Source organism: Tachysurus fulvidraco, chromosome 1, assembly GCF_022655615.1.
Source record: "Tachysurus fulvidraco isolate hzauxx_2018 chromosome 1, HZAU_PFXX_2.0, whole genome shotgun sequence".
NCBI lineage: Eukaryota > Metazoa > Chordata > Actinopteri > Siluriformes > Bagridae > Tachysurus > Tachysurus fulvidraco.
This window is the reverse complement of record NC_062518.1, coordinates 10,793,352-10,808,196: the sequence shown is the minus strand read 5'-3', so window position 1 is coordinate 10,808,196 and position 14,845 is coordinate 10,793,352. Positions and strand designations below refer to the sequence as shown.

Genomic DNA, 14,845 nt, shown 5'->3' with positions numbered 1-14,845 from the left:
TGCTCAAAAGTTTGCACACCCCAAAATAAATTGTTAACCATTGCCGTTTATATGGAAAATATGACTGAAATATGAATTATTTGGATAATGCAAAATAATTTTTTTCTATTTAAGGATCGTGGTCACATGAAGTACAGTAATTGATCATCACACAGTTGTTTGACTCCTTTTTAAAACATAATGATAACTGAAATCCAAACCTGATAAAATGTTTACATATTCTTGAATGTTTGGCCACATTATAAACACACAGATTAACACACATTCTAAACATACAGGTTGACACACAGTTTGTCAGGTTTAAATGGCTATTAAAGGGAATATAAAGGGATCAAGGGTTAAAAAATGGTTAAAGAGAAGTTTCCACACCTGTGACTCAATGTAATTGGAATTAGTGTCTGTGTATATACCCTGTTCCAAATTATTATGCAAATTATATTTCTCATTTACCTAAATGATTGATGTAAATAACAGTCAGCATAATTCTCATGTTATCAACTATTAAGATTACAAATCAAATTTTATTGAACAAACCTCCTAATGATAACAGTATTTATTTAAACATAAAAAACTTACAATGCACTGTTCCAAATTATTACGCACAGTAAACACTTCTAAACACTTTATAGGTTGTAAAGAACTGAAAATTGTCATTTGTTGTGTTTGCAGCATAGTTACTGAAATGAAAAGCTATTTCAATCAAACATAAAAACATTTTAACTTTTTAAACATTTTAACAGGTCACGTTACATTTTAACATAGGACCCCTTATTTGATAGCAGCTTCACAAGTCTTGTATCCATTGAACTTGTGAGTTTTTGGACAGTTTCTGCTTGAATTTGTTTGCAAGATGTCAGAATAGCCTCCCAGAGCTGCTGTTTGGATGTAAACTGCCTCCTGCCATCATCTTTTGCTTGAGGATGCTCCAAAGGTTCTCAATAGGATTGAGGTCAGGGAAGGATGGAGGCCACACCATGACTTTCTCTCCTTTTATCCCCGTAGCAGCCATTGATGCAGAGGTATTCTTTGCAGCATGAGATGGTGCGTTGTCATGCATGAAGATGATTTTATTACGGAAAGCATAGTTCTTCCTTCTGTACCAGGGAAGAAAGTGGTCAGTCAGAAACTCCACATACTTTGCAGAGGTCATCTTTACACCTTCGGGAACCCTAAAGGGGCCGACCAGCTCTCCCATGATTCCGGCCCAAAACATGGCTCCACCACTGTCTTGCTGACGTCGCAGCCTTGTTGGAACAGGGTGGCCGCCCACCAACCATCCACTACTCCATCCATCTGAACCATCCAGGGTTGCACGGCACTCATCAGTGAACAGGACTGTTTGAAAATTAGTCTTCATGTGTTTTTCTGCCCAATGCAGCCATTTCTGCTTGTGAGCATTGGTTAGTGGTGGCTGAATAGAAGGTTTATGCCCACTGCTCCGGGTGTGTGTTCACGGTGTGTGTGTGTTCACTGCTGTGTGTGTGCACTTTGGATGGGTCAAATGCAGAAAACAAGTTCTGAGTATGGGTCACCGTACTTAGCCGTATGTCATGTCACTTTCACTTTTCACTTTCACTTAGTTGCAAGACTCTGGAGGACTCTACACCTCCTGCACCAGCAGCTTCAAATATCTGTTTGCTGCTAAGTAATGGTATTTTAGCAGCTGCTCTCTTGATCCGATGCATGGGTCTGGCAGAAATCTTCCGCAATGTGCCTTTATCTGCACGAACCCGTCGGTGCTCTGATTCAGGCACAAATCTCTTAATAGTGCGATGATCACGCTTAAGTTTTTGTGAAATATCTAATGTTTTCATACCTCATCCAAGGCATTGAACTATTTCACTCTTTTCGGCAGCAGAGAGATCCTTTTTCTTCCTCATATTGCATGGAAATGGTGCTCTGCTTAATAATGTGGAACACCCTGCTTTAGTAGTTTTTCCTTCAATTGGGCTTCAATTGGGCAATCAAATTATCACAGGTGTCCGAGATTGTTTTCAGTGATCAAAAGAGCCCTGAGACACAATGCCATCCATGAGTTAAACTAAAAAACAAAATATTTAATCTTTGTGACACTTAAATAGAATTTGCATAATAATTTGGAACAGGGTGTAAATAGACAGTCAGTTTCTCAGCTCATGAGGTGATGCACTGACCTGGCTGGATAGTGCCCCATGGGGAAGACAAAAGAACTGCCAATGGACCTGTGTAATAATAGTTGAACTTTATAAAACAGGAAATGGATATAAAAGATATCTCAACATCTGAAATTGTCAGTCAGTACTGTTCAAACTCTGATAAATTTCAAATTCAGATTCAAATTCATTTGTATAGCGCTTTTAACAATTGACATCTCAAAGCAGCTAAACAGAACATACACATAAAATAAATGTTTAATAGAAAGGTTAATATAAAGATTAATATAATATAAAATTCAAGAATAATATTCGATATAGTACCTTTTTCGATGCTGGATGCACACTGATGAAGTGTGTATTGTTTGTGTTTACAGGCCACACGCTCTGGAGGTGTAGTTGTTCTGGTTGGACTCGGTGCTGAAATGACCACAGTGCCTCTCGTTAACGCTGCTGTAAGAGAAGTGGACATCCGAGGCGTGTTCCGATACTGCAACACGTGAGTTAAACTGTACACAACATCTGTGTAACAACAGATTGCGCTCAGTGATAAAATAAACCGAAACTATTGCAATAAATAAATTTCATTTATGCTAAACACTTATCACGGGGCACGGTGGCTTAGTGGTTAGCACGTTCACCTCACACCTGCAGGATTGGGGGTTCGCCTTGTGTGTGTGGAGTTTGCATGTTCTCCCCGTGCCTCGGGGGTTTCCTCCGGTTTCCTCCCGGGTCCAAAGACATGCATGGTAGGTTGATTGGCATCTCTGGGAAATTGTCCGTAGTGTGTGATTGCGTGAATGAATGAGAGTGTGTGTGTGTGCCCTGTGATGGGTTGGCACTCCGTCCAGGGTGTATCCTGATCGATGCCCGATGATGCCTGAGATAGGCACAGGCTCCCCGTGACCCGAGTAGATCGGATAAAGCGGTAGAAAATGAGTGAGAGAGTGAGTAAATGTGTTTGTATTTATCCCCAATGAGCAAGTCTGAGGTGACTCAGGCAAGGAAAAACTCCCTTGGATGGGAAAGGAAGAAACCCTGAGAGAAACCAGACTCAAAGGGAAACCCTTCCTCATTTGGGTGACACTGGAGGTGTGAAAATATAAAGTCTGACTGTCCTCAAAAACCACATGGATTTGTCAGCTCCTCTTAGTATGCCTGAGTATTTCATGAGCTCAGCTGGAGTTGGTAAACTTCTAGATGTCTCAGGATCCTCACAGAGTCGGCTTGGATGACAATTGGAGTTGGTACAATTTGTGGATGCCTCGGGATGGGCAGAAAAAAGAGAAGCAGTGGAGAGGGTTTAACGTAGCTGCTGTTCATAATATTAGCAAGAACTAGATGATAATGTGCATTTGGTCAGATGTATTAGAGCACAAGATTATGGGATGTATTATGTGTACGCCTGTTTTTGTAATATGGGCTATATGAATTTCAAAAGACAAGTTGCTGTCTTATATAACACCTAGGTCTTTCACTGTTGAGCTATTAGTAACAGTACATCCCTCTAAATGGAAGTTGAAGTGAGAGAGCTTCTGTGTACTGTTTTTGTTTTTTTTTGTTTTTTTTTTACCAATAATTCAAAAAGAGTTTAACAACAGAAAATTACAGGTCATCCAATCTTTTATCTCTTTAACACAATCGGTGCCCCTGCACTCTGACCACAACCTCCTCAGTTCGGGTATGTGATGAAAAGAATTCCACTGTGCTGTAATGTATATGTGGCGATAATAAAGGCAATTTAGCAATTTCATCTGGTTTTGATGAGATATATAACTGAGTATCGTCACCATAACAATGGACACTAATCTCATGCCTTCTAATGATGTTCCCTAAGGAAAGCAGGTACTGTATACAGTATCAAGAAAAGCAGAGGTCCTAGAACTGATCCTTGAGGGACCCCATAATTAACTGGTAATAAACTGGAGGATTCACCATTTAATTCCATTTAATTAAAGACAAAATTATATCGATCAGAAAGGTAGGACCTAAACCAATTTAAAGCCTATCCCTGAATACCTGTGTAATTTTGTAAGCGTTCTAGGAGAATGTTGTGATCTATAGTGTCGAATGCAAAACTAAAATCAAGTAGAACTAATAGTGACATGCAGTTTTGATCTGAAGCTAAGAACAAGTCATTTGTAACTTTAACAAGTGCATAAATCAGTTGAAAATAAGAGATTCTGTTGATACTAAGTCCAAGAATGATATTACTCATTACTGCCAGAAGATCTGTTCAGGACACACACAAAAAACCCACAAACTTTTGAGAGAAATACAAGCTGCTCTGGGAAAATGTGGTGTTGTTTCAAGGAGCAAAACAGGTACTTGAACACTAATGACCTGCATGGTCAAGTTGCCAGGTGAAAGCCGTTACTGCACCAATGCCACAAAAAGGCCCGCCATCAGTACACCAGACCACACCTAGACAAGCTTCACAGCTTCTGGAGCAGGAGACTTCAACATATTTAGACAGGAGTCAACAAGACCTACTGTGAAATGTACACCATCCCCACTGTAAAGCATGGTGGTGGATCTCTTATGTTTTGAGGCTGTGTGAGCTCCAGTGGCACAGGGAAGTTAGTAAAAATTGATGACAAGATGAATGCAGCAATTTGCATCCTACAGCACAAAAGCTGCACATGGGACGCTCTCGGATGTTCCAAATGACAATGATCCAAAGCACAAGGCAATTTTGACCCTCTAGTGGCTACAGCAGAAAAAGGTGTAGGTTCTAATGGCCATCACAGTCTCCTGACCTCAATATCACTGAACCACTTTGGGGAGATCTCAAGTGTCCAGTTTGTGCAAATCAACTAAAACTTTTACAGGAACTGGAGGCATTTTGCCACTAAGAATGGGCAGCTATACCACCTGAGAGAATGAAGGAGCTCATGCACAATTATTGCAAAAGATATATTTATATGTATATATAACTTTTGCAAATGTAGATGATTCTTCACTCTTAAAAATTGATACACGTTTACTGTTAATTCTTCCTTTGCCACAAAGTGGCAGTAAAGTGCAATACTACATTCCAGAAATCCATTACATTACAAAATGTACTTATGGTTCAAGGTATTTGGGTAACTGGATCCAAGGAGATCCTCTGGGAAACTCGTCTTAGATAACCAAAACATGAATAACTAACTAATCTAGAGAGTCTAATCTACTGAGTGTACTGAGCATTTCTAATGCATTATGCATAAAACACAAAAGGGAAAAAAAAAACAGTGAAAGTCATTATTTTTATTTTTATTATAATTTACAGAACCATATTCTTATATTTTGAATAGAAAAATAAAATGACAATAAATAATTTCAAGCAAAAATTCATCCACTGATCCCATTTTAATTATCAGATCATATTATGACTAACCATATTATGACTAACCATATTATGACTAACCATATTATGACTAAACAAAAAGATGACAAACTACTGTAGATAAATCTGTAAGCCTGGTGTATATGTCTGCTAGCAACACATCAATAAAGTCTAGCTAAATTCAATTATTTTTAAAACTAAATGCAGAATATAAAGCTGCCAACAAACTATAGTAACACCCAAGTATTCTTTAAGGGTTAAACATGTAAAATGGAGCCTTTCTCTATTTAAGGTGTTGAGAGAGTTTTTATCATCCATTACACACAACACACCCCAGCAATGACATCAGTGATTCACTATAAATTGTAGACAAGTTTGAAGAAATCCCTGTAGACAGAGATCCCTGTGAAAAATGTAGTAAATATATGCAGCAGCATTCATCTCGGACGCAAAATGGATCATCTCTCTTGAAGGGATTCCAGGCTTCTGTAGAACACACTTTAAACTGTTATGTCAAGTGGGAAAGGCTGTTTTTTTTTGTTTTTTTGACTCAGTACCAGTCGTGGTTCAATGCCTTTAAACTTGTTAATTCTGTCAGGCTTGAGTGTAACGTGTGAAGTAAGACTCAGTGGTATTAACAATCTTAATAATTATACTTTTAAATGAAAGCTAATATTTGGATGATTAATATTGTACTAATGTTCTATTCTGTCTATAAGCAGTAACAACATTTCCGTGGCTCATTTCAACTACCTTGCTAATCACTGAGGTTAAAACCAAGTCAAAATGAGTCATTGTGAATCATCAGAGGAAGAAATAGAGCACTGCAAAGTAAAAACAGCACTAGCTTAGCAAAATTCATTCATTACTTTCTTTGTACAGGACAGGACAACACATCGTTTACAGTAATAATCAATGGAACATTTTGTTAGATTATGACCCTGGAAATCTCTGGAGTATTTCGTAATGAGTTGCATCCTTTGGTCAGGATAATAAGTGGTGAAGAGTGTGGCTTGCCAGAGGTTGGTTACTATCCAAATAATGTGGAAAATCAGAAGGCTTGCCCCGGGTCATGTGGTCTGCAATTCACTGCACGCACGTGAGGGTGGATCCTTCAGCACACATGTCTGATCCTGATGGATTATAGAAGATCTGTAAAATGGCTCAGGACTTCAATGTGTTTTAGGAAGGACTTGCAAAAGAACCATTCCACTCCTCTTATAAAATCATCTATTCAGCAAAAAAGCAACCACATAAAAAAAAAAAACACCTGGTTGTATTTTTGCATCTTCTGCTCATATCTTATGTCTGATGAATGTTATGAGATGACTAATGTTTCTTGGCAGGCTACAACATGGCAGGTAAACCTACAGAACAAGTGCTTTCACAGTATTGGGGTTGGGTTTATATTTGTACTGAGTCTTACAATGTGCCTGACTTCAGTTAAAGAAAACAGTGTCTAAGACTTCCAGGTTGCAGACAGATGATGCTAAAACATGTCAGTGTCAATATGATGACGTGGGCTACTTAAAGGAGGCACGGACCGTCCTGCCTTTCAGAGGCTGCGGAGGACGGAAGTTGTTCTCCATGCGTTTCCTCTGTTCCTCCTCTTCAGCACTAAAGAGCAACATCCTGAACTTTCCCATCTACAGTCATTGGGAAGAAGATGGAAAGCATTAGAAAACAGAATTTTAGAAAAGCTATAATTAAGAGGCAGTTTCAATTAAAATGTATGAATCCTGTTTTATGTGCATTGGCTTTTGGGATCAAAAAATGAAAACATGTAACTGTTTGAAATGTTTGTCAGCAGTGTAAAACATTACTACAGTCCCCTCTGAAAGTATTGGAACAGCAAGGCCAATTCTTCTATTACTAAATCACATTAATAACAGAGATCAAAAAGATGACTAGATCAGAATTTCACCTTTCATTTCCTGATATTTACAACTAGAAGTGAACTTGGAACATGGCAACCTTTTATTCGAACCTATCCATTCTTTAAAATCATCACAAATACTGCGAAAGGACACGTGACTGGCGTTTTTTTCTTTTTGCACAGGTACAATGCAATTTAATACAATACAATAACTGTAGTTAATTAACTAGGCATAAAACTTCAATGTAACTACTGAGGATGTCTGCACTGCTAGGCAATGAGATCACTGTAGTAAATTGTATGTAAATTCATCTCCAAAAAATTCACAAGTCAGCACAGTTAAGGCACATGAGCCGTTGTAATCCATAGCGTTTCAACTTGGGAAACATGTACGGATTAAAGCACTGACTTGTGCTACAACTATAGACAAACATGTACAGAGAACAACACAGACAGAACACACACCTGTACACAATCATGCACGCACATATCCTCACACACACACACACACACACACACACACACACACACACACACACACACACACACACACACACACACACACACACACACAACTTTGGGTTAATCTACAGTAGCCCAGTATTTCTTTAATGCATGGACTCTGGGGGTCTGAACCAGTTCCCAGGAGTATATGGCAAAATAAATTTTTTGTCACTATAGTTTAACTAATGATTATTTAATTGACGAGTATTCAGATTTTGCCTTCAAAAATTGTTTTAAGCTTATCTAATCTCTTACCTAGTATCTACTGATTTCAGAATGAAATGCAAACATCATTATAATTTTCGTTATCATCGTGAGGTGCTCTCAATTATATTGCAACTGATACACTGCTGACATTGAAAATAAAAATGTGGATTATGGAAAGTCTTGTAATTCTTGTGTAAGTGTAAATTGATTTGTGTTTAATCAAATGAATGTTAGTTCTACATTCCGACTAACTGTTAAGTGTGTGAGGAGTCATGAAGGGTCTTTATGGCTCTTCAGGACTCCACTGCTGTGGCTCACGCTAGAAGTGACAGATTCTCCGAATAAAAGCTAAAACCTCTGACCTAAATTCCTGAGACTTCAAAGCATTTCCGAATTGCATTTTGCTCTTGACTGAGCGCTGTACTGACAACTATTCATGTACAAAGCTTGAGAAGAGATCATATAAATGTGCCATCATGCCGATAAAGCCAGATGACAATTAGCCACGATGTAATCAGTAACACTGAAGTATAACTGGAGAGATGACTTCTGAGTCAAAACAAAAAAAAAATCATCAATGGAACATAAATAGCTGGGACACACGCTTCCTCGCAAAAAGAAGAATGCATAGAACAGGCCTGCATTCCTGGAACGAAGCCACTAGTGAAAATGAAAGTGATGTGACATACACCTAAGTACGGTGACCCATACTCAGAATTTGTTCTCTGCCTTTAACCCATCCAAAGTGCACACACACAGCAGTGAACACACACACCATGAACACACACATGGGGAGGTTAGGTGTCAGACTAACCATTAGGCCACGACTTCCCCCAGTATACAAAGATACTGTATACTCCCACTAGGCAAAGATATTACTATGAACCCATAAAGACCTGTGAATTTTCTGCCTATTGTTTTATTTTTTTAAGAGTTTAAACCCTACAGTTTCACAGGCCATGACAGAAACATGCTCACAAGTCAAATGCAGCAAAAACAACTGCAGCAAAAGACTGAGGTTACAGTATGTCACTGAGTGACCTGCAATTACTGAAAGAATTGTTTTGTACAACGACTACTGTTAACACAAGCTGGATGAAGTTACGCATTAGACAGTCATTCATTCATCTGTTTGGCTTCAGTAACAGTTTCGGTCAGATCAGAGTTGCAGGGTTGGATCTGGAACTTGTCCCATGTGTAAGACAGAAATACATTCTGGACATTGAGCAGACCATCACAAAGGCTATATTAAGCAATTTTTGTAAGACAATATTATAATGCATCTATCTATATTTATTTATTTTTTTATTTATTTATGTATTTATTAAAATTAATATAATAAAAAAAAATAGTTAAGAGTCACCCAGTCTGCCTTTGCCATGCTGTACCAATAACTTGATCAATAACTGCTGTGTGTCAAGCCCAAACACACAAGAACAAAAAACATCATGAAGTATAAACAGTATGTACCTGAACATATAGAGAATAAAATACACATTGATATGCTGAATTAATAAAAATAGGATTAAAATTTAAGTTCATGCAAAAATAAAAACACTAAAACTTCAAAGATACCTATTAACTATAACTATTACAATATAATACATAAATAACTAAATATCTAGCTCAGTAATAAAATTGGTAAAAACATTACAATTGATTTTGAAATATATTATCATACAAATGAAATGTTGGGCCATTCCAACATGAATCTAATACTTACATGTAGTGACACTAAATTATGTGATGAACTGCAATGTCTGTGCTGCATTTTAATGCAGTTTAAATATCAGGTCTGTTTGAGCTCCTCAAATCTCACTGCAGATTTGAGGCAAGTGCATACTGGTAACTAACTGCTTAAGATTATTACTATTATAATTAATAAGACATCTGGACAGCTGTAGCAGCAGTGAAATCTAGTAGCAAAATTAGAAATCAAACCCATCTTGACTCGGGGAAAGTTAGGTTTTGTATATGCATATGATGGTCAGGGACCAGAGTAAAATCTTCCACCGAGAGGAAGTTGCAGCATGTAAATGCATGAACACACAAAGCCGCAGGTGTGTAAAGCTACGTAACCCGTAAACCCACCTGCTTATCAGACACTCTAATGGATTCAGCGAGAACAATCCATATGACACTTTCATAGAGAGGAGGAGTGGTCAGAGAGCCGGGGTAGGTCCAAAACCTTAGACTAGGAGGTAGGAGGCACTTTGGGTTGAAGCCTTTGAAATTTGCGATGGTTCCCTTAAAATGAAAGAATAACACAGGTCAAGACTTGAATTTATACAGCCATGGAATAATAAGCAAACATCATCTCTATCTCAACATTTTGATGACGTCAAGAGTCTCCAGAAGAAGTGTGTCAAATCTTCCCCTATGTTCAGTAAAACCTACCAGTCAATTTCCTTAGAAAACTGCACAAACTGAAAAAGCAAATGGGCATCATAGCAAACATCGGCTTTGTTAAGTTGATTTAGTTGATGACTTACTGCTGCACTGTTACATTATAGTATATTTTATGTGTTAATTTAAAGGCATCTTTGCATTTCTCTGTATGTGCTCAAGACTTTTCCACAATACTGTATATTTATAAATTAAAAAAAAGACATACCTTGAATTTGACCATATACAAGGCATCAGTTATAATGTTTAGATCCACGTGTTCATCTCCTCTCTGTAAATAAACAACCCCAAAATGCAAAGGGTTTAGTTGCATAAAAACCTAGGAACATCATAAGACCATCTTGAATACTTTATACCGGATTTATTTGCTTAATAGTTATGTTAGATTCTTATTTTTAAATGTAAACATTGTTTTGAAGACCAAGAAAGTAAGAATGATGAACTCTTCTTTGGAACATGGCAACCTTTTATTCAGTTAGAGTGTGAAAGAAGAAAAATGTAAACATTGTTTTGAAGACCAAGAAAGACTACTGCCAAGAAAATAACAAATTTTCCAATTACCTTTTTTTCTTAAAAGCATGCCTTAAATAGCTTAAAACATAACCAGCAGCTGAAAAGCTCTAACCTCCAGAAAGATGCCCAGCACAGCCAAGCCATCAGGAGCTACAGCGGCTTCACCAAACGTGCGATAGCGCACAGCGTTCCAATGCACTAGATGTAGCTGCAGTAAGGAAAAGACCACAGTAAGATATAAATGAGACAGATCGATTCTATGATTTTATTCCTTTTTTTTTAAATCCCATTTTTGTCTTCACACCTCAGACACGTAGGTCTTCCCACTGACAGTGTGTTCAGAGCCATCACAGCCTTTTCCTCCCCAATGGAAGTGGAATTGTTTGAGTCGGTATGCGTTTTCAAGTGGGCCTCCTTGGATCACTGTCATGAGAGAAGAGTAATTATGCTGCTGATCAGATTCCATGGCCTACTAAAAACACTGTACTGTACATCTTGAATGAGTTGTTCTGTAACAAGTCACGTTTACACAATTTCCAACATTACTCCAAATGTAGTCGGCAGTTTTGTGAAATTCTGAAATGATAATATTTAAATAAAGTCTACATTTGTATGTTTCACCCAAAAAAACGTTCGTTTTCAAATGAGATTACGCAAACTAACAATTTCATTCGATGTTCATTTGGAGTGCATTTAGACTTTTATTTATAGATAATATTTTGGGTGAGTTTTTCTATCTACAAATTAGCATAAAAGCTCCAGTGCAAAGCTAAAGAAGCGCAGGTTGAACACCAAGCATTAAGATTATCTACATCTGACTGAAAGAAAAATTTGTGTAAAGGTTTTTTAGCTAAAAAAAACAAAAAACAAGTTTTTCAAGTTTGTCAATGGCATGCCAAAGTTTGGCATGCCAAGTAATGCAATATGACAATTTACTTTTCTGTAAAGGGACAAATAAACCGCAATACATTATACAGAAAACCCGCGGGTCCTTATCACCTCCTGTGAAGACCCACCTGTTAATGTTGCGTGTGTAGCTGTTTTTCTTAGATGAGAATTTGTATTAATTTACATTTCTAGCATGCATGTTCTTGCCAAATGTTCTTGCCAGATTAACATGCAAAACATAGACCTTAATGTTTGAGTAACTATTTTCAGTTCAAGTTTTCTTCAGCATTCTAAGTGACATCATACAATGAAAGATGATATTACATACTGTACATAGAGAAACACCCCATTCTGTGTAATTTCCTTAGTGATATTTGTTTTATAGGCACAATTATGGCTTGGCCTAAAATACTGACACGTCCTAAAAACTGCGTGCAATAATTACATAGATGAGTGGTCAGACATGGTCAGAGGAGAAATTACATGTGTCAGCCAAAATCATGCTGAGGTAATGGCATAATAGTGTTTCTGAATCAGACACTTTAAATGTACAGTCAGACCCATAAGTGTTTGGACAGTGGCACGAGTTCTGTATTTTTCCCTTTGTAAACCACTACAATAGATTTGAGGATGAAACAATCACGATGTGACCAAAGCATTGATCTTCAGCTTTAATTCATTACAAACATACAGCAACTTAAGGCAGCTTCAGTAAAGGCACAGCAGAACATCTCAAGGGAGGAAACAGCATTTGGTGATATCCATAATTTCCAAAAACTACATAAAAATCTCCAATTCTTGTGCATATATAGAAACCATTTTTTTATTTCCCATTTACATTTCATTCAGCACTTAGCAGCCACCCTTATACAGAGCAACTTACTTTTTATTTTTTATACAACTGAGCAATTGGGGGTTAAGGGCCTTTCTCAGGGGCCCAGAAGTGGTTGCATGAATTGAACTCACAACCTTCCTACTGGTAATCCAACACCTTAACCACTAGGCTACCACATCCCATCCCAAATTTTAAAGATGATACTGCGGTAAGAGCTCTTTTTCTCATCTGATACAAACATCCTTTCTGTACCTTTCCTAGGGGCATGCACACACACACACACACACACACACACACACACACACACTCACACACACACTCTCTCACACACACTCTCTCACACACACTCTCACACACACACTCTCACACACACACTCACACACTCACACACACACACACACACACACACACTCACTTTTCGCTGACCTTTGTACTGAGGGAGGAACTGAAACCAGAGGAAACCCTAAATCATGGGAGTTGCAAACTCTGCCTACATGGAAAAAAGAAATGAACCCACAACCACAAGTAAAACATGTTAATCATTCCCTCTCTGTCCAAACATTACCTTTCCATTACAAAAATAATAAAATGCTACAGAAAACTGGATGCAAGTCAGAACAAAAAGCAACAATTTATGGAACAAAATTTCCAGACAAAAAGCAGATGATTGACACCAACCTGATCGATCATCCATATCCTCAAACTCCACCACCACAGAGTGGCCATTGTTGGATATGGTAAGAGATGTGCAGTTCTCATAGCTGAGTGAGATGCCTGGCATGCGGCTGTCATAAACCGCCTCTTCGGGTACGATGTTAATTGGAGATTGACGGGCACCTTGAGCAATGGGGTACGATTTGTGCCATGCAGATGGACCTGCCAAAATTTTCAAAAGCAATATGCAATGCTGAATGAATGTGCTTGGCCATGTCAAGTGCCCTAGTGGAAGGTCTGAGCATAAAAAAACAGAAGTGTTATTTTGCAATCATTCATTGTAGATTTTTGCTTGATTTTTCCCTTTTCTGCTCTATGTTAGAATAGAAATAGTGCATCTATCTTTCTGCAGACACTTTGCTTAATCTCTCTTTAATATTTTTACTTTTACATTAAAAAGTCTTCACCAGACCAGAACAGATCAACATCAGCTCAAGTAAATACAAGCTACAAATACATTGTGTCCATGCAAAAACACTCCAAGTCAAGTTACAGTCTCAATAGAGGTAAAACTCTATGATTATGTGACTCTAAACCCAAATATTGAGTTTTTAGCCAAAATCCTGGTAAAAGTCTGCTTACCATCCACTTCACCATAACCCCACTTATGGCCAGTCATTGTGAGTTTCCCTTCAGAGGTGAAAAAAGTGAGGGAAGAAACAAGACAGCAAAGAGAAATGACCAGCTGCTTGTTTAGTAGTTGTGTGTAAAGGCAGTCTGATAGAGCGGCTTCATTCTATGACATAGAGGCAGACCATAGTGTTAGGGATAGGGTTGCCAGATTGGATCAATTTAAAAAACATTTTCGATATGGTCAAGTCAAACTGTAACATCAAAATCAAAACGTCTGTGTGTGCGATTTGGCAACCCAAAAAGTTCAGTCTCTTCTAGCCACGCCCCTAAAACCCCAACTTTATAAACAAAGAGACGGGGTGTGAAAGCGTGTCAAATTACCACCAATATTAGTCCTCGTTATTTGTTGTTGTTTTTTTCCTTTTAATTGTCTTTCTGGAATTTTTTTGTAATACTTATGCAAAAGTAGCGTCAAATTTAATGGTTCTGATTTGAGAAAGCGGCTTTTCCGACGTATAAATAAACGTCTATGAGACATCTGACATCTAACCGCTTCTTACTGGCTAGAAGCTCCAATGTAAATAACAACGCTAATTATATTAATTACGAGGCACGACTGAAGGTTGACCAGAGTTTTGTGTTGTTCCTTATGACAAATAGATAATGTGACTCTAACTAGGTATCATAATTGTGGAAGCTCAATAGTTAAGGCGTTAGATTACTGATCAGAAGGTCATGGGTTCGAATCACAAGTCTACCAAGCTGCCACTGCTGGGCCCCTGAGCAAGGCCCCTAACCATCAATTGCTTGGTTGTATAAGTTGATATAAAAATGTAAGTCACTCTGGATGAGTGTGACTACCAGAGATG

General features: G+C 38.0%; 1 protein-coding gene across 2 annotated transcripts; it reads right to left on the bottom strand.

Annotated features, from left to right (window-relative positions):
- Positions 1-5,361: 5,361 nt before the first annotated feature.
- ca7 (carbonic anhydrase VII) lies at positions 5,362-14,171 on the bottom strand. Of its 2 annotated transcripts, none has more exons than XM_047820172.1 (7): positions 13,986-14,171; positions 13,368-13,640; positions 11,271-11,389; positions 11,079-11,174; positions 10,662-10,724; positions 10,139-10,294; positions 5,362-7,106 (listed from the first exon to the last, which is right to left on the bottom strand). In XM_047820172.1, exons 1-7 carry the CDS (start codon positions 14,020-14,022, stop codon positions 6,984-6,986), a joined length of 867 nt encoding a protein of 288 aa, XP_047676128.1. In that variant the 5' UTR covers positions 14,023-14,171; the 3' UTR covers positions 5,362-6,983. The 2 variants fall into 2 exon arrangements, with proteins under 2 accessions (XP_047676128.1, XP_027013323.2); XM_027157522.2 differs by having other exon boundaries at positions 13,368-13,565; positions 13,986-14,165.
- Positions 14,172-14,845: the final 674 nt, after the last annotated feature.

What these genes read in the sequence shown, in the direction of transcription:
- ca7 (XM_047820172.1), bottom strand. Translation starts at nt 14,022, where the DNA reads ATGACTGGCCATAAGTGGGGTTATGGTGAAGTGGATG. An exon ending in GGAAGACCTACGTGTCTGAG is followed by an intron (nt 11,175 to 11,270) that starts GTGTGAAGACAA and finishes TCCTTACTGCAG; the next exon opens with CTACATCTAGTGCATTGGAA. An exon ending in TGCTGGGCATCTTTCTGGAG is followed by an intron (nt 10,725 to 11,078) that starts GTTAGAGCTTTT and finishes GTTTATTTACAG; the next exon opens with AGAGGAGATGAACACGTGGA.